Source organism: Xenopus tropicalis, chromosome 6 (genome assembly GCF_000004195.4).
Source record: "Xenopus tropicalis strain Nigerian chromosome 6, UCB_Xtro_10.0, whole genome shotgun sequence".
Lineage (NCBI taxonomy): Eukaryota > Metazoa > Chordata > Amphibia > Anura > Pipidae > Xenopus > Xenopus tropicalis.
Genome location: NC_030682.2, coordinates 63,579,159 through 63,600,334, shown reverse-complemented (window position 1 = coordinate 63,600,334; position 21,176 = coordinate 63,579,159). Strand labels below are relative to the sequence as shown.

The following is a 21,176-nucleotide window of genomic DNA, read 5'->3' as shown; positions in this document are numbered from 1 at the left end:
AGGAACCTACTGTACAGTTTGATGCCCAATGAGCCTGGCACTGTACAGCTGTGGCAAAATCTGGCAGAGCTCATGCGACAGTAGGATAGCGACTGCCAATTTTTAAGCTTGCGCCAGTGTGTAATATTTGTAATAAAATAAATAAAACTTCTTCATGAAAAAGTTATTTTCATGCTAACAATCACTCTTCAAGCATTTCTTAAACATTCGCAATGCGCAATTAAAATTTGCAATGCAATGACATTCTAATGACAAATATTATATTGCAAAATGCAAATTTTTATTGCATTTGTGCAATCTTTTTCATTTACGCATTTTATTACTTTCCCTTGTAAGTCTTTTTCCTAGCGGATGGACAGGCTGTACTGTCAAACTTAAACTGCTTCTCTCCCCCCCCCGCGTCCAACTGCATCCAACTGCTTCTCTCCCCCCCCGTACAACTGCTTCTCTCTGCCCCCCATCCAACTGCATCCAACTGCTTCTCTCCCCCCCCCCACATCCAACTGCTTCTCTCCCCCCCGTCCAACTGCTTCTCTCTGCCCCCCCGTCCAACTGCATCCAACTACTTCTCTCCTCCCCGCGTCCAACTGCTTCTCTCCCCCCCCCGCGTCCAACTGCATCTACCTGCTTCCCCCCTCGCGTCCAACAGCTTCATCTTGCTCTCCCCCTGCTCCCTCGCTCAGGTTCCAGCTTCCCGCCATGTCCTGAGCTTTTAAGTCCCTCAGGCTCCAGTCCCCACAGCGTTCTCCGGCTCACACGGCGCATCTTATATAAGGTCGCGCTCCGTGCGTACTGACGTCACATGTACACATGGGCCGCGACCAATCAACTTACCCACTGACCACCAATGAACCAACGACAGGGCCCGTAATTTTTAAAGGGGGCCCAGGCTAAAAATACTGTATCACAGCCGGGCCCCCTTTAAAGCAAGAAGTGTCCGGGCCCGGGACGACTGTTCCCCCTGTGCCCCCCTGATGGCGGCCCTGTATGTTAGTAATGTAGTAACAATTTATTTTTTTAAGAAGTGTAAAGTTGATCTACCGTAGATTCTCAGCTCCATCTTGAATAAAGTCTTCTGGACAGCCTATTTTTATTTTCGCAAACTTATTTTCTAAGATTCAGAATGTGACTGGTACAATGAATTGTATTACAAAGTGTCAAACTTAGGCCATTTCTGGTCTTTGATAAAGGAAGGAAATGATGAAAAAGAGACATGATTCTTCTTTTGATGCCTATATATCTTAAATATTATATGGCAGCTTTGGAACCAACTGAATAACAATATATTTACTGTCAATTTAACTGAGATTTGGTAAACATTGATCTACCTTGGCAATTAGAATTCTAGAAGAATCAGTTCCTGAAATTTTAGAAACAAAATTTTGCAACTTACATTTGATTACAATTTCTCTAATCTTCTGCTATATGTAAGCTCTAGATTTCCAAAGCAAAAGATTAAAAAGAAACTTGTTTGGGCATGGTGCCTTGCATTGCAGCACTGGAAGTAAGTATAAAGGCATTCAGTTCTTCATCTGGTTTTGTGAGTGATCATCCCACTCAGTGCTTAAGAAGTGCATGAGCTTTCTTGTCTGTTGCATTCATATGTGTCTGATTTGGCAAAGTACTGTAAAGGCTTCTAGCGCTGAGAGTTAAATTCACATTAGACAGATCTTCATTGCAGGACAAATGGCTGTTTCTTCATGTAACTACAGTGAGGAAAATGCTATTTCAAGTGCAATGGCTATGTTTTACCCCACAATACAGCATTTTCCTAGGATTACAGTGTCACTTCTGTCACAAGGGAGTGTTGCACTGACTCCTGTCTAATGAAATTGTGTCCAATTTGGCAAAATTAATGAAATTGGCTACAATTGTGCAGAAGTCCTCCTCAGGTGCGCGTGTGACGTATATGCCTTAATTTTTAGGTGCAAGTGCACTGCACCTAGTGACGCTGAGTGTGAAGGTAATTCTGGAATTATCACCTGGTTAGGAGGTGGTAGTAGCTCCAAGGTTCCTCTGCATCACAGCAGTGCTCAGTGGAAGGATCAGAAGGCTGGAGGGACTGAGTGGCACCAAGCACAACTATACAACTGTGCATTTGATGTATGTATGTACATATGAGCAACTTACTGTGGGGAAAAGTGCAGGAGTGCAGCAGCACTTATAGTCTTCAATGAACCCTATTATACTTTTAATTTGTACTCAAAAGCTAGTGGGAGACAACATGTTTAAATGTCTGCTTTCTAAATGTACAGGCTTTGTGGAGTTGACTTACTACTACAGGTGTTTTCAGCACATGAAAAGCAGAGAGTAGTGCTAGTCAGATGACTAGCGAAACACAGCAGGTCCAGTTGATTTGACTTATTAGTGCAGATATTCCATGACCTGGATAAATGAGAAGACATATTTTAAACAGGTTTTTTTTACCATCTTCTATTTTCTTTACTATACTTTATATTCTTTACTTTACCCTAAAACCTTCAAATTTTCTTAGTATAGAGGCATTTGCTGGTACACACATTTTAAAAATAAAACTGTCTGCAGGCTCAGGCTATGAATAAACTTTCTTACTGCTTGTTCTGATAATACTTATAATTTGTGATGATGTTTAAACATCTTGGTTCCCTGCAAAATAAATTAATATTAAGATTGTGGGCAGAGGTTGATTCTATACTCCCTTCTACCCTGATGAGGCCTACCCAATGCTGCCCCCACCCTCTTACGCTTTCCTGGAAGATTATTTTTGTGCTATTATGGAATATTGTATGACATGTAGCCCTTTTTCTTACAGTTCTTATACTCAATCTCTTTGCCATAATTTCTCCCACAGTCCATCCAGCTAAAGGCAAAAACATAACTGAGCTGGTGCAGCTTGATGACTTAACAAACACCAGGGACCCCTAGACACCAGATATTTCCATATGTGATATAATACACAGCGCCATAGAATACACCAATAAAGGTACACAAACACCAGTTCATGGATACCTATGTTTGTGGGGTGATGCTCTTGGACTTTGACTGTGTTCTCTTAAGGTGTACAATTACTTTGGGGTCCAAGATTGATCTTGTCTTTTGTAGAGAATATTAATCATTTGGAACAATAAAGGGAAATGGACTCACTGGAGGCCTTCTTTCATATCTCCTTTTATCTAAGTTCCTAGTTGTCAAATATCCCTCACTACATTGCAATTAAGTTACTTCACATTTTCTTTCTTTTCTGCTTTAAAATGCTCTGGTATGGGAAGTGGGGGCATGGTTCCTTTCCTTGTGGATAACTACTACCAGGTATTCCTGTCTTGCCCATTATAGTACTAGGATAGGTGTTCGGCTCATGTTATTCTGTCTCTGTTCACTGTTCACAGAAACACCAATATGTGTTATCATTGGTTCTCAGGTTAAAAAATGAATATACCTTTTTGGCTATGTGACACTCATGTAACACTTGGCAGAAGTACCTTGAAATAGGGAAGTAGGATTTAAACATCTTTAGATTACAAAAGGGACATGTTTCCATCTCCCTCTAGCCACAGATGGTTTCTTAATAACTGACTTCATATCATATTATTTGTGCACTGAAAGCATGATCAACAAGCAAGAAAATAATATAGCGGCAGTAAGTCCCATTTGTTTTACACAGCAACCATATGGCCTAGCATTAATAGCTGAAATGAAATTATGAGCAGGTGCTAGATACACCTCTCTTGCTGCATGAATGCTGAAATTCTAAGGTGTAGAGGGCAGCTCACAAAGGGGTAAGGAAGCCCTGTAATTAATGTCTGCTATAGGCAGGCCTTATGTACAGGGCATTTCATTGCCTTGAGTTCCCCTGGTGCACCCCAGCTTGTATATTCTGAATGAAATTCACGCTAGGTGCATTTTCTTGTTTCATTAGGTTTTTCAAAATTGTATTATTTTATTAGGTTTTTCAAACACAAAATGTACAGTACATACAGTATATACTTCAATAGGAGAAGAAAGATGGTATTATATTTTAATAGCACCTTTCTTAAAATATACAAATAAAGGTTCAACAACATAACTTGTTATGTTATAACTCACTAAATATATAATGGTAATTTAGGAAACTACGGTAAGTACAAAAGTACATGAAGAATGTAGGACCATGATAGAAATAAAAGCACAACAAATACCAAACAGTAAAAATTTTTCAATAAGTCACGTTAGTCTAAAAAGGTGAGGCTGTTTTCTAAACAATCCCAGGTCCAAAAAAATAAGTCAAGTTACTGTCTATCCCAAGATTATGTAGAGAGGAGATCAAGTCTTGATAAGGAGATGCATGGGGCCCAGGGTTACCAAATTTTGAAGGCATTCCATCCTGGTTTTTAGAATGTACTTTTTATTTCTAAATTACACTGTTTACATTCTGTTACATACTGTTTTATTCTTGAACCAACAAATTAATTTTTTAGCTGTAAAATTGGATTGTGTCTGGAGTCTGAGCTTTCAGAAAGAGCCAGCGCTACACAATAGAACTGCTTTTAGATAACCTATTATTTCTTCTACTCTATGTACTGTCAGTAGGACCCAAGTCGCCTAATTGCGAAACAGGGTTTTTCCTGCTTGATTGGGTATTCTCATGTCTACCACTAGGTGGGGCATGTGTCGCACCTTTTGCAATACAAATGATTTCTGACTTCATTTTGATCTCTACAATGCTGAATTCTTCTCCAGCCTTTAGGAAATATGTTCATGATCTGGAGCTATTGTTTATAGAAGTCAAAGTACCATTATTTACAAGTGCATACTGTGTGTATATTTCTATAGCTCCTTTACTGTGCAAGCTAAATGAGGCTAATGGCATATGGGGAAGTTTTTCCACAGTGTATTTTAGCTGGCAGAAAAATGCCTGATGTCACCCTAAATTATTGGGGTGTTTACCCACAAAAATTAGCGATTATCTGCTTAGCTACTGTAAATATTAAGGTAATACATTTCCAAGAACATAAGGAATCCACAGATTAGACAAGGCTTTCCAAGGGTCTTTCCTAAGATTTATATAAGTATTAGATTCAATTAGGCCCAAGACTCTTGGCAAGAAAAGCTGCACCAAGGGGGCATTTCCTTGTAATGTGACTCATGGTCATTGTAGCCTCCCTACCACAGTTTCTGACAGGGCAGATTGGGATGAAAACATTTTGTGCAAACATAAAGGGACCAAATACTATTGTTTGTTCCCAGTGTTTGTCCCAATGCCTGGTCCCAACTCTTTATATTCAATGGAGGAGTATTGTTGGTTGATGTTATTAGTGCTTAATATAATAGGTAAATCAATCCCCTTAAAGGAGAAGAAAAGTTTTGTTGGCATTTTACTGCCAATAGATTTGCCACATTAGTGCCACCTAGAACAATATATTTATTCTGCCACAAACTTTTGGAAGGGGTAATAAGGGATAGGGTACTTGAATACATTGCAGTTCACAATACTATAAGTTTGTGCCAGCATGGTTTTATGCGTAACAGATCTTGCCAGACTAATTTAGTCGCCTTTTATGAGGAGGTGAGTAGGAACCTCGATGCTGGAATGGCAGTTGATTTCATCTACTTGGACTTTGCTAAAGCGTTTGATACAGTACCTCACAGAAGGTTAATGATCAAATTAAGGAATATTGGCCTAGAACATAATATCTGTAATTGGATAGAGAACTGGCTGAAGGATAGAGTACAAAGAGTGGTTGTAAATGGAACATTTACTAATTGGACCAGTGTGGTTAGTGGAGTACCGCAGGGGTCAGTCCTTGGTCCTTTGCTTTTTTACTTGTTTATTAATGACCTGGAGGTGGGCATAGACAGTACTGTTTCTATTTTTGCTGATGACACAAAATTGTGCAAAACTATAAGTTCCATGCAGGATGCTGCCGCTTTGCAGAGCGATTTGACAAAATTAGAAAACTGGGCAGCAAACTGGAAAATGAGGTTCATAAGTGCAAAGTTATGCATTTTGGTAGGAATAATATAAACGCTCACTATCTATTGAATGGTAGTGTGTTGGGGGTATCCTTAAAGGAACAGTAACACCAAAAAATGAAAGAGCGTTAAAGTAATAAAAATATAATGCACTGTTGCCCTGCACTTGTAAAACTGGTGTGTTTGCTACAGTAACACTACTATAATTTATATAATAAGCTGCTGTGTAGCCATGGGGGCAGCCATTCAAGCTGGAAAAAAGGAGAAAAGGCACAGGTTACATAGCAGATAACAGATAAGCTCTGTAGAATACAATGGTGTTTTATCTGTTATCTGCTATGTGCCTGTGCCTTTTCTCCTTTGAATGGCTGCCTCCATGGCTACATAGCAGCTTATTTATATAAATTATAGTAGACTTTCTGAAGTAAACACACAACTTTTACCAGTGCAGGGCAGCAGCACATTATATTTTAGTTACTTTTATACACTTTCATTTGTTGGTGTTACTGTTCCTTTAATGGAGAAGGATCTAGGGGTTTTTGTATGTATGTATGTATGTATCTATAACTTTATTTATAAAGCGCCACAAGGGTACGCAGCGCTGTACAGTCTTACAGAATACAAAATTACACACAGGGAAGACGAGTGATATAATAAATAAATACAATAAATACATATATGTATATATATATATAAGTGCCATGTGGTATGAGACACAGTAGGAAGGAGGTCCCTGCCCCGTAGAGCTTACAATCTGAGTTGATAACAAGTTGTCTAATTCAAGTCAGTGTCATTCTGTGGCTACTAAAGCAAATAAAGTGCTGTCTTGTATAAAAAAGGGCATTGACTCAAGGGATGAGAACATAATTTTGCCCCTTTATAGGTCCCTGGTAAGGCCTCACCTTGAGTATGCAGTGCAGTTTTGGGCTCCAGTCCTTAAGAGGGATATTAATGAGCTGGAGAGAGTGCAGAGACGTGCAACTAAACTGGTTAAGGGGATGGAAGATTTAAACTATGAGGTGAGACTGTCGAGGTTGGGGTTGTTTTCTCTGGAAAAGAGGCGCTTGCGAGGGGACATGATTACTCTGTACAAGTACATTAGAGGGGATTATAGGCAGATGGGGGATGTTCTTTTTTCCCATAAAAACAATCAACGCACCAGAGGTCACCCCTTTAGATTAGAGCAGTGCTGTCCAACTGGCGGCCCGCGACCCCCCTCTGTGTGGCCCCCCACCTGTCTGGCTGCTTTGATGGCTTACTCTTGTGTAAGCTTTAAATGGTATCAGAACTGTGATTAACTGCCCCCCCCTGCATGGTTCTCACCTCAGATTCAGGCTGTAATCAGGCTGTATTGTTTAAATATGTAATCCCCTGTACTGTTCACACCTTTTAATCTCTGCATTGTTCACCCCCTGCAGTGTTCACACCTCAGGCTCAGGCTGTTATCACCCCCATTGTTCCCCTGTTCACACCTCTGGAGCAGTAGAAACCCACAAATAATCCCTGCATACCACAAAAAGAACATATACTGAGGTGGTACTGCAATTAAAAAGTTTTTTAATATATAGTTATTGTGCAGACTGTAGGAGCAGTGCCAGCATTGTGTCACTGTAGGCTGCCTGTGTGTTCCATACAGGCAGCATAGGGCAAGCAGAGTATGGCACACACAGGCAGGGTAGGGAAGGCAGAGTATGGCACACACAGGCAGTGTAGGGCAGGCAGAGTATGGCACACACAGGCCAAGTTTGGCACAAACCAGCCAAGAATGGCACACACAGTGAAAGTATGGCACACGCAGGCAGGGTAGGGAAGGCAGAGTATGGCACACACAGGCAGAGTAGGGCAAGCAGAGTATGGCATACACAGGCCAAGTTTGGCACAAACCAGCCAAGAATGGCACAGACAGTGAAAGTATGGCACACACAGGCAGGGTAGGGAAGGCAGAGTATGGCACACACAGGCAGGGTATGGCAGGCAGAGTATGGCACACATAGGCCAAGTATGGCACAAACCAGCCAAGAATGGCACACACAGTGAAAGTATGGCACACAGGCAGGGTAGGGCAGGCAGAGTATGGCACACACAGGCAGGGTAGGGAAGGCAGAGTATGGCACACACAAAGGCAGGGTAGGACAGGCAGAGTATGGCACACAGGCAGGGTAGGGCAGGAAGAGTATGGCAGGTTTTTGCTGTACTACAACCATTAATATGGGTATGGTCATGTGATGGGTGTGGTTTCAAGTGGGTGCGGTTTCAAAAATGGAAGTGGTCAAACTGTCTTCCATTATCGGCCCTCCACCATGTAGGTCGGAAAAATTCTGGCCCTCGGTACAACAGAAGTTGGACAGCACTGGATTAGAGGAACAGAGCTTCCATTTGAAGCAGCGTAGGGGGTTCCTCACGGTGAGGGCAGTGAGGTTGTGGAATGCCCTTCCTAGAGATGTGGTAATGGCAGATTCTGTTAATGCCTTTAAGAGGGGCCTAGATGAGTTCTTGAACAATCAGAATATCCAAGGCTATTGTGATACTAATATCTACAGTTAGTACTAGTGGTTGTATTTATAGTTTATGTATGTGAGTGTATAGATTGGTAGGTGTGGGTTAGGTGTGCTGGGTTTACTTGGATGGGTTGAACTTGATGGACACTGGTCTTTTTTCAACCCTATGTAACTATGTAACAAACCATTAAGATACCTGAGTAAACAGCTTTAATAGCTTTCTCCTTTTGCTTAAGATAGCAGCTGCCATTTTAGGTAGCTTCCTTCCTGCAGCCTCTAACCTTTATAGCTGAGATCACACATTCCTAAGGGAGGGGGGAGGGAGTTTTTAGCATTCTGGTGGGAGGGGGGAACAGGAGAGGAGAGAAAGGAGAGAACTGCGCAAACTCTGGCACCGGGAATTAAGGATGTTTCTGAGAGAGGAAGTCAGACACTGGAACATCATGTTTACAAAAAAAGAGACAAGAAATCCTCTGTTTCTTTTGATAGAGGACTCAGTACAGCATTACTGTAAGTGCTTAGGGCTGTATTTACATAAACCTTTCTGATAAAGCTTACTTAGTCTTTCCTTTTCTTCTCATTTAAAGGAAAACTATACCCCCAAACAATTTAGGTCTCTAGAAAAATATATTGCATAAACAAGTTCATGTGTAAAACCCGGCTTCATCTAAATAAACCATTTTCATAATGATAATATACTTTTTTAGTAGTATGTGCAATTGGGTACTCCTAAATAGAAAATTTTTAGAATTAAGGGCCGCTGTAAGGGTGTCGATCAGCGCGCTTGCGCACAAAAGAACGTTCTTGGTGCAATGAAAGTTTGACTACTCTCTCGCCTGATCCCGTTGTACCTCGTTTGGCTTTCCGGCCTCTCTCCACTTCCATGCTACCTGTTCCCATCCTCAGGCAAGCCTCCGGTAGTGTGGGACGTTTGTGGGCTTGCTTACATCGACTTGTCTTCACGGCCGTGGCAGCCACCTTCTGGCATCGCAGGATTCACAGTGCACACTAACCAAGCCAAGGCACACATGCGTGCTAGGCCGCATCAGCCAATTAACATACCCCCCCAACTGTCCCGCTTTCCGTGGGACAGTCCCGGTTTTTATAGCGCATCCCGCTGTCCCGGATAGTTCCATGAATGTCCAGGATTTCCGTAACAGATTACAGAAATGCAGGACATTCATTGAACTATCCAGCATAGCGGGATGCGCTGGCTGGAGCCAGGCGCTCTGGCTTCTTCTGCTGCTCTGCTTCTTATGCGGCTCCATGTACGGCAGCAACACGGGGTGCAACCTTCTAAAAGGGCCTATCGCCGCTGTACATGGAGTGGCATAAGAAGCCGGATGCCTATGGGGGCTACTGTGTATGGGGGGTACGGTCTATGGGGGCACTTTCTATGGGGGCATTGTGTATGGGGGTACTTTTTATGGGGGCACTGTGTATGGTGGCTACTGTCTATGGGGTTAATTGGGGGCACTGTCTATGGGGGGTACTGTCTATGGGGGCACTTTCTATGGGGGTACTGTCTTTGGGGCACTTTCTATGGGGGCACTTTTTTTCCCTCTTTTCATTGTTGGGAGGTATGAATTAATGGACAGAGTTCTATCTTTTGCTTCCACACTTCTTCCTGTTACAGTTAAAGCTGCATTATTTCTGGTCATGTGATCTCTGAGGGAGCACACAGCCCATCACTAAATGGTGGATTAAGGGAAAGTATGTTAAAGGGCAATATTTTCTGATATATACATTCCAGTTTGGCGAGGTTCTTTAATAGGTCACTTAACATAATATAAACTATTGTATTCATTCTGGGGGTATAGATTTCCTTTAAATTGGGTAAAGTCACACATGACGTCTCAAAGCCAGAACAAGAAGGCAAGGAGTACTGTTTAAATGTTGCAATTGGTAAAAGTGGTATTTTTCTGTGAAAAGTGGATGAAATTATTGCTCAAAAGTTAAATACAATGTTTTAAACAGCAAGAAATGCGTACCTGAAATGAACTAGGCAAGAATAGGTAACACATGAATGCTTGTAATACTTGTGTGTTGCTTAATATACAGTTATATTATATCTATATATATATATATTTATTTTCTTTTTAGGTAATTCGAAAAAATATTATGGGAGCCCAGAATAAAACCAACCAAACAACTTGTTTTATCGATGAAGATGTCTGTTTCAATGTCCTCACTGCAATTTACACAGTAATTTTTATAGGAGGTTTGGCTGGAAGTGTTATGATGCTTTTCCTCATATGCAGAACTAATACACGCACGCTGACCATGACAGCAGTCATCAACCTGTTGATAGGACACAGCATATTTCTTATGACTGTTCCATTTCGCATCGATTACTATGTTCGCAGGGACTGGCAGTTTGGGCCTGATTTCTGCAAGTTGGTCAGTGCAATGATACACATCCATATGTATGTTTCCTTTGCATTTTATGTGACATTGTTGATCATCCGATACCTCAGCTTTTTCAAACAAAAGGACAAGATTGAGTTCTACAGAAACCTCCATTCTGTGGTGGCCAGTGCCTCTGTGTGGGCAGTTATTCTAATAATTTTCTTGCCCCCGTTCCTTTATTATTATGGAAATAAAAAACCTAAAGGGAGCAAGAGGGAGTGTTTCCACTTCCATACAGAAATTACAAATATTGTACGTATATTAAACTATGTTGTTATAGCAGTTATTTTAACAGTGGTCTGTTCTCTTCTTGGGGTTCAGATCTTTATAATTGTAAAGGTTGTAAAAAACCTACAGAGCAAATTTTCTAACTATCAAGTTTTCTGGGTTCAGCTTAAAAGTTTGTTCTTTATTTTGGTAATGATCATATGTTTTTTGCCTTATCACATGTTCAGAATTTTTTACCTAGACCATGTGGATGACTGCTTTATGTTCAATGAAATTTGCCTTAGTATAACAGCACTCAGTTGCTTGGATCTTCTGTCTTTTGCTCTGCAAAGTGGTATCCGGAAAGGGTGTCAATGCACAGTATTTTCAGGTCAATAATTTTTGTTTTATACTATGTTGATACTAACAGAATATGTTGAGAATACAAAGTCAAAGCCAAATTTGGATATATAGTACTCTTATTAAAGGGGTTGTTCATCTTTAAATTAACTTTTAGTATGGTGTAGACCAGTGCTGTCTAACTGGCATGGTTCACATTCAGATTCAGGCCATAATCCCCCTTTATTGTTTAAACATGTAATCCCCTGTACTGTTCACACCTTTTAATCTATGCATTGTTCACCCCCTGCATTGTTCACACCTCAGACTCAGGCTGTAAACCCCTACATTGTTCACTTCTTCATAACTAAGACTGTAGGAGCAGTGCCAGCACTGTGTCACTGTATGTACTGCCTGTCCTATGCTGCCTGTGTGTTCCATACTCTGCCTGCCCTATGCTGCCCGTGTGTGCCATACTCTGCCTGCCCTATGCTGCCTGTGTGTGCCATACTCTGCCTGCCCTATGCTGCCTGTGTGTGCCATACTCTGTCTGCCCTATGCTGCCTGTGTGTGCCATACTCTGCCTACCCTATGCTGCCTGTGTGTGCTGCCTGCCCTATGCTGCCTGTATTTGACATAATCTGCCTGCCCTATGCTGCCTGTGTGTTCCATTCTCTGCCTGCCCTATGCTGCACATGTATGCCATACTCTGCCTGCCCTATCCTGCCTGTGTGCCATACTCTGCCTGACCTACCCTGCCTGTGTGTGCCATACTCTGCCTGTCCTATGCTGCCTGTATTTGCCATAATCTGCCTGCCCTATGCTGCCTGTGTGCCATACTCTACCTGTCTTATGCTGCGTGTATGTGCCATACTCTGCCTGCCCTATGCTGCCTGTGTGTGCCATACTCTGCCTGCCATACCCTGCCTGTGTGCCATACTCTGCCTGCCCTATGCTGCCTGTGTGTGCCATACTCTGCCTAACCTGTGCTGCCTGTGGGAGGTGAACCTGGCATGGGTTTGTTCTGGGAGTTTGTTAGCAGTTGGAAATAGCCATTAAATAGTTCCCAAGGTATGTAATGTGCTGGGGGTTGCATATATATTTAAGGGTATGTCTTAATATGACATCATATAATTCTTTCACATATGAATGATGATTGAAATTCCTACAGTCAGGACCAAGCATTAATGTGGGCATGGTCTTAAAAGCTCTTGTGATAACATGGGTGTGGTTTGAAGTGGGCGCAGTTTTAAAAAGGGGAATGGTCATAACTTTTGAGCTGCTGAGGAAAGTGAACCCCATTTGAAAGCTGAAAATCTGTAGAAAAGGAAGGTAAATAATTAAAAAACTATAACAAATAAATAATTAAGACCATTTGCAACAATGCTAGGAATAGGACATTCTTTGACATATTAAAAATGAACTTAAAGGTGAACCACTCCTTTAACAATTTAACAATAATATTCAGCAAATGTCTAATTCTTAGCTTATTTGCTTACTTAACAGTATACTGGGACAAAACAATTATACAGGTATTGGATCCATTACCCAGAAAACTTTTATATAGATTTTATATAGAAAACTCAGAATTATGGAAAGGCTGTCTCCTATAGACTCCATTTTAATCAAATAAATCTAAGTTGTATAAATGATTTCCTTTTTCTCTTTAATAATAAAGCAATAACGTGTACTTGATGGTAACTAAGCTGCATGAAACCATATTGGTGATAATCCTATTAGGTTTTTTTGATGTTTAAATTATTTTAAATGTTAAGTATGGAGATCCAAATACAGGAAACACCTGTTATCTGCATAACCCAAGGCTCCAAGCATTTTGGATAACAGGTCTCATACCTGTACAATCCAATCTAGGTGTCAGAGATGGAAATCATCTTTTCATTCACAAAATACTGTTTGAAAAACTATTCTGCCAAAAACGGAACTTAATTCAAACTGCACTTTGCATATACATATTTTCAACTTGTAATATATCTAATTATTAAATGCCTTAAGTTTTCACAAGTCACATGACAGTTAAGGTTTGCTTCAGTTCAACAGAACCCACAACCCATAGGGGCTGATTTACTAAGACACGAATTCCGACCGAATTGGAAAAATTCCGATTGGAAAATGAACATTTTGCGACTTTTTCGTATTTTTGCGATTTTTTCGGCGCCTTTACGACTTTTCGGAAATTATCGCGACTTTTTCTTTACCAATACGATTTGCGCGAAAGTTGCGATTTTTTCGTAGCGTTAAAACTTGCGCGAAAAGTTGCGCTTTTTTCGTAGCGCTAAAACTTAAAAGGCGCGATGTTTTGCGCAAGTTTTAACGCTACGAAAAAATCGCAACTTTCGGAATGGCTACGAAAAACTCGCGTTTTTCCGAAAAAATCGCAAAATACCGATCATTACGAAAAAAACGCAATCGGACGCATTCAGCCCGTTCGTGAGTAAGTAAATGGGCCCCATAGTCTTAGCCTAACCCTAAACTTACAAAAAGGGCTGCAACCTGGCCAAATCACACACTGAATCCTAGGATACTAAGCAAAAGTAAGGACCTTATTTGTCACTTGTACCTGATTTGTATGTTCAATTTATCTGTATTGCTAGATAATGGCAAAAGAAAGAAAACTATTCAGTAAATATATATTTTAATACCTGTTATTTCTCATACAGCAAAAGAATGGATCACTGCCATAATAAATCAAAAATATTTTATATGGAAATTATAGATACTGTAGAACTTCTTAGGAATCAGCATACACTGTGGCTCCATAGCAGGTCTGTATGTGGGAGATGGTTGTACAGCAGTCTTCTGATAATTTCTGCAGTGCCTGGGGTCTTTTAGATTCTCCTCTTTCTCACTGCAATATTTATTGGAAGAACCTGCCAAGATATGTATAAAACGTTCAACCCCATAAAATCAAAGGCAGTACCAGGGAGGGGCCCCTCAATGCAAACACACACTGATTTACAGATGAAAGTGACATTACATCAATGAACACTTAATAGATATTTGTTAATATTAAGTCATAAATTATTGCTTTTTATACACTCAGTATGGAATTTAAAATTTGGAGGTCTCACTCTCTGAAATGTTTAATTTGGCTGCACAACAACACCATAGGGTTGATTCACTAAAGGTCGATAAGCATTATTGCATGCTTTTTTGCGGTAAAATTGGCGGAAAAAAAAAAACCGCGTGATTCGCATGCGTTAAGCCACATATCACGTGCATTAAATAGTGCGCAACCAAATGCGTTAATTTTAGCGCTCAGAAATAACACTAACGCATGATTCACAAACACTTAGATGCGCTAAATATCGCATTAGTCTATGCTAAAATTAACACCTACTTGAGGCAGGCGGTAATTATAGAAAAGTACAGTTCATGAGCTTTTGGCAACACAATATGGACTTTGCAGTGGGATTTATTCAAGTATGTGTTGGTCCTAGAGTGATGCAGCCTCCAGTTTACAGGGAAATCGTCATTTTCAGAACAGTAGTTTTCCGAAAGTAATGGCGTGTATGGCTAAAATGGCGTGCATTTTTTCCGCACACGGTGACAATTTGTGCGCGTTGCATCAAATACCCACGAAAATAGTCTTCGCCACGTAAATAACGCAAACAGCATCGCGTCTAAATTAACGGCAGTATCCTTTTAGTGAATCGTGCGCTAAAAATAGGACGCAATAAAATTTTTCACGCATGCTATAAATTGCGCTCGCTTTAACACACCTTAGTGAATCAACCCTCATATATAATGGGAGCTCCAATTTATTTATTGAACAAATTTCAGTACAGAATAATAAGGTAGAGATTGCTCAGTAAGCCCTCAACTCTTACATGAAGAACAGAAATGTATTTCTGGGGGGTCAAAGTCATCAAGTAAAACAACCTGTTTTTCTAGACTTAGGGGCACATTTACTTAGACACGAATTCAAATCCGAATTGGAAAAATCCGATTGGAAAACGAACATTTTGCGACTTTTTCGTATTTTTTGCGATTTTTTCGGCGCCTTTACGACTTTTTCGTTACCAATACGATTTGCGCGAAAAAACGCGAGTTTTTCGTAGCCATTACGATGCGCTCGTATCTTGTCGCGACTTTTTCGTATTGAGTGCTCGTAAGCGGCGGGCGAAACTTTCAGACTTAGCATGATTTTGGAACCGTCCCATAGGACTCAATGGCACCCTGCAGATCCAACCTGGCCCAAGTAAAGTCACCATACTCAAGCTTGAATGAATCCGAATCTTTCGTACTCGGCACGAAGGCTACGAAAAAGTCGCGACAAAATACGAGCGCATCGTAAAGGCTACGAAAAACTCGCGTTTTTTCGCGCAAATCGTATTGGTAACGAAAAAGTCGCGACAATTTTCCGGAAAAATCGCCAAATACCGATCATTACGAAAAAAACGCAATCGGACGCATTCGGCCGGTTTGTAAGTAAATGGGCCCCATAGTCTGTATGCAACTAGATGCCAAGTTTGTAGAAAATCAGTTTATTGGCGAAGCCCATACAGTTGCTCACAAGCCCGCCAGTAAAATCTCTAAGTGAAATAGATAACAAGCATATTAACTCAAGATGTGCCAGTATCATTACTATGGCCAAACAAGCCAGTAAAATCATCTGCATATTAACCTGATAAGTGTGAATATAAATACTACAGATAATGGATAATCTGCATATTAACCCCTAGACAAGCCAGTATAACCACTAAATAAAATAAATGGAAAATGGATAATCTGCATATTAACCCAAGATATGCCAGTATAATTACTATAGGAGATAGATAGCCAGCACATGCCACTATAATCACTGTAAAAATATTGTTAAAAATGTGGCAAGATAAAAGTGTTAAACTGGTACCTGCTTGCCAGAAAAATAACATTGCCCAATGCATTTTGGGTTAAGGGGTGCCTGGCCATGCTTTATCCTTTGCTGATTCGAGTAGGAGCTGCAGCATATGCATCTTCTTTCCCCTTACACAGCTTGCTACCCCACTCATCTTCTATTGAAGTTTCAGTTCTGGTAGAGCCACATGGGGATAAGACAGGCTAGAGGGTGAAGTTTAAACTTCCCTTCCAACCTATCCAATCCCCACACGGGTGTACCGGGACTTAAAAGAGAAAATGAGTAGTGTAGCAAGCCGTGTAAGGGAAAAGAAGATGCAGGTGCTGCAGCTCTGCCCTCCCTATTCGATTCTGAGAGGTATGCAAAATTTCAGGGGGGTACTTACTAACAACCTGTGGCCTCAAAGACTGCTTCATCACAAGCATGGCTTTCTCAAGAGGCTTCTGCAGACTTTTTATTTACTATTACATACTAAAAAGGAAACACACTGATGGGTACAAAGTTACCATGGTGACACATTGAACCTTTTTGCCTTATTTCTGGATGGTTGAACTGTATTTAGTGTTTGGTCACATAATGGCCGGAATCACATATGTAATCATGTGTGACAATAATTTATATGCTTAAATACTGTTATGATTCTGTCTCAAGGTGGATGGAGGATTCCATATGTGCTTCCTACCATGATGTGCCCAAGATTAAACACAGTTTAACCCTGCTTAATTTAAACATTTGTGTTACTTGGTTTAGTTCTGTTTTAGACCCCCTAAGAAATTGTGCAATAGAATTGTAAATAGGGATTGGAAAAAAATATCTTTAGGTAGGGTACTGACATATGTGGTTCAGAAAATGAATGGTCACAGTTTGAGCAGATTTGTTTACTTTGTGTCACCATATCTTGTGTTTGCTCCCATGTGGTACTCCAAACATGCAATGCTGCTGTCCATTGGCACAGCTCCAGGTACACTTGTTTCTCCCTTAGTTTAATTAGTGGCAGAATCTCCAGAGAAAACATTAAAAAACAAGACAAATTGTGCACAGCACACTGCATATGATGTTGTACATGACCCCCAGAATCTTCTGCCTTTCAAATTTATGTTGAGATAGGCCATGAGAAGAATGAGAACAGAGAGAATACACTGTCAGTCAAAAGTTTTTTTCCAGTCTTATTACAGTTTAAGCACTTTCCATTCCCTCAAACAAATGAGAACTGGAAATGAATTTCTAAAAAATCTAAAATATATTACAAACTACAAAAAAACAGACTAAATCTTGGACTCATGAAAATAGCCACCTTTTGCAGTGATGACTGCAGAACAAACTCTGCAATTATTTGTCTGAAAGTTCACTCCAATGTTGCTGCAGGAATGCCCACAAATGGGCAGCACTATTTGGCTGTTTAACCTTGACCTTTCTAAACTATTCATTCCAAATCAGCTCAGTGAAATAAAAGTCAGATGACAGGCTGTCACCACTTTCAGTTTTTCTTTCTTCTTCTTTTTCAAACAGTTCTGACGAAGTTTGGAATACAATCATTATCCACTTGTATCAAAGGGGTGCCCAATAACTCTCTTTCCAGAAGGTATGGCAAGGTGCTGAAGAATACAGCACTAGCTCATTTGGCTCAGAATTCCAGTCACTCTATGCACAACCCCAGCATTAGGGTCAACAAACCAAGCAAGGCCTCTTAACCATACTTTGTTGCCTTGACAGCTTTCCTAACTGCTACATGACCCTTCATCTCTGCTTCATAAAGTCTTCTCTTCACTTCTCTGCAGGAGTTTTACCCAGTATTTATAAAGAACAATTTTAGAATTGTTAAAATCTATCTCTGACACAAAGCCTGTATGTATGTAGAAACAGATTTCTCAGAGGAGAATAGTGAATCATTTCAGATATGTTACAGAAGTTTTAATTGATTATATCTAGACTGTTTCTTCCATATGATGAAGCTTATAATATTTTTTTTATTTATAGATGCTTTAATAGAAGGCTGCTTTGGGCATTCATTTATGGAAGAGAGAGAAAGAAGAGTGCAATTATAATTTATATTGCAGTAAGAGAGTAGTAGGTGATGATTAATATATGAGGCATGTTGGAGTGTTGTTCGATTAATGTGGGCTGCTGTTGGGGTTAAACAAGTTGGCAGAGAGACGGGCTATTGATTATTGCGTGCAAGATGTAAGTAATATGGAAGGTGTAATAGGAGGGGTCTATTTTTGGTTAATTCATGGAAGAAAGGGGGGCTGCAAGACTCATGCAGGTACACTACACTACAAGTGCAGTGAGCCCTACTCTTGTAGATTTTTTTTATTCAGTTGGTTGATTTATGGGGTTGAGGCAAATGGGAAGTTTGGAGGGTGACAGACAGTGTGCTGCAGGAGTGAGTGAGTATAGGGGTGTATTGTTCAAAAAGAGAGTTAATCCATTGCAGGCAATTATACCACCAATGGATTTATACCACCATTTTAATGCATTGTGTGGATTAATTCACTGGAGTAACAACGTAACACAATGAAATAGTAGCAGAAGTTAAAAAACATGTGTCCATAAAGTTCTGTTTCGGTGTAAGTTAAAAAAAAAAAAACATTTGAAGCCTCTCCAATTTGCCTCAGAAGGGGAAAAAGTTCTTTCCTCCAAGAAGGCAACCAAAACAGTCTCTGGATCAACTTTGTTAATTTTAGTAACTTTGTATTTTTTTTACTCTCTAAAAAGTTATCCAACTCTTGGAAGTCTAAAAAAAATCGAATGTATCTGCCAGTACACTCATTTCAAAGAAAATATTCCAAAATTTCACAGCTCTCGCTGTAAAAAAAAACCATTTTTGCATATTAAGATGAAACCTCCTTCCTTCTAATGTTTGTGGATGCCTCGATTTTAAATGGAAGAATCTACTGGAAAATAAGCTATGAGAGAGTATATTTTATGGTCTTCTTGCATTTCTATACATATTTATCATATCCCCTTTTAAAGAGCACCTGTCACTGTAAAATTGTTTCCCCTGCCAACGGTGTAAGCTAATAGAACCTGCACTCTTTTTTGTATGGCAGGGCCACAATTAAGCTTCAGCTCACAAATATGACACAGATCTTACATTTCCTGATATTAATTACTACCTTGCCTGTATAAAAGATGGTTATGGTCTAGAGCAATGATCCCCAACCAGTAGCTCAGAAGCAACATGTTGCTCACCAGCCTCTTGGATGTTGCTCCCAAACCAGGTAGTTGTTTTTGAATTCCTGGCTTGGTGGCAAGTTTTGGTTGAATAAAAACAAGATTTTCTAACAAACAAGGCCTCCTGTACGCTGATAGTTTGCACAGAGACTTCCTAATAGCCAATCACAGCCCTTATTTGGCACCCCATTAACTTTTATAATGCTTGTGTTTCTGTCCAAGTCTTTTTACATTTGACTGTTGCTCACAAGTAAAAAAGGTTGGGGATCCCTGATCTAGGGTGACCAGATAACTTGAAAATCCAGGGACATGTCTAATAAGTACATGTTGCAGGGCAACACTGACTGCATTTAAAATAATCTGCAATCAGTTCATCTGCTTTCTATCTGCTTTTTTAGACGTCACTGAATTTTCATGTGATCTGGTCATCTTATTGTGGTTCCCACTTTAACCAGACAGTTTCCTGCTGTTTTTTCATCAAACACCATCCATTCATTCATCTTGGTTTGGCAAGATAATGCCTAAAAATGTTTATCCCAAACCTATCAATTTAGAAATACAAGACCTGGATCCCAGTGACTAAGACCCTTATAGTTTAAGATGTAGTGTGGGTTAATTTATTAGAAAATACTATAGCAAGGCAGGGGTTAACTAGGAAGCCTGGGGCGCAAAGGAATTATGCATAGATGATGTGGGCCCATATAGTATACAATGTAGCAATATTAATGTTACTGTAGTAACAAAGGCTGCAGTCTGTAAGCCTGTGCTTGAGGGGTGGAGCTAAGCTTCTCATCTAAATGCTAAAGGGAGGAGTTTAACAAAGAAGGGTCAGGTCTGTCAGATGCGGGTGGCAGGTTTAACCCAATACAGTAGAAAAGGCACAGACCCAGAAACCAAATGCAGTACCAGAGAACAAGTATAATCAAAGTCACACAGGCCAGTTCATTCACTAAAGTAATCTAAGATTATAAAAAGACCTAGCTCTATAGAAGGAGCCTGTTTGGTCAGGCAAAAAGAAAATATCCAACAGCAAAGATATACAGTTTCTTTGCAAAACTACACTGGTCACATTGCAGTCTTGATAGCACCTTATTCTACATTTGGTAAAGTTGTCCAAACATTAACTTAGAAAAGTGCCTTTCACTTGATTGAAAAATGTTACAACTTATACTTGGCACCTAGATGCCCTGCTGGTCATCCTTCTAAGCTTAACCAATCAAACCAATTTGAACAATTTGATGCTTACCAAAACCTTCTGGCTTACAGACTGGAGTAAGTAATACACTGGAGAGCAACAAATATTCACAGTCCCAGACAACTGATCTTATAAATCTCAACTGAGTCCTATACATACTGTGTCTATTGTTGGTGCTGCTTGTGTTGGCTGGAGACAGATCCGTATCCCACACAGGATTGTTATTTGGCGCAAGGTGAAGAGGGAAGCCAGACCCCACATAAAAGGGGATGTGCTTTTGCGTCCCTTGGTGCACTTTTGCCTGTGGTTTCAGTAAATTCCCCCCTTGGAATATATGGACTTGTTCAAAAGGAGTTTGATATACTAGTATGTTTATTTAGCATAGATGTGTTCTTTTTTTTCTGTATACTTATCTTATTTTTTGACAGTAGATTTATGGTAATCTCAGACCTGCTTAGTTAAACTGGGAATGGATTCATATTTTTGACACAATTTCTAACTTAGCTTTGCTTTTGACATCTGGATTGTATTTCTCACTACATGCAAGTTAAAGCAACAGGAGAATGTT

The 21,176-nt window shown here is 40.2% G+C and overlaps 1 protein-coding gene across 1 annotated transcript; it reads left to right on the top strand.

The window, feature by feature from the left end:
* Positions 1–10,535: 10,535 nt before the first annotated feature.
* Positions 10,536–11,697, top strand: gpr141 (G protein-coupled receptor 141). The gene has a single exon (XM_002939420.4). The coding sequence runs from the start codon at positions 10,548–10,550 to the stop codon at positions 11,439–11,441; it is 894 nt and encodes a 297-aa protein (XP_002939466.4). The 5' UTR covers positions 10,536–10,547; the 3' UTR covers positions 11,442–11,697.
* The last annotated feature ends 9,479 nt before the right edge of the window (positions 11,698–21,176 follow it).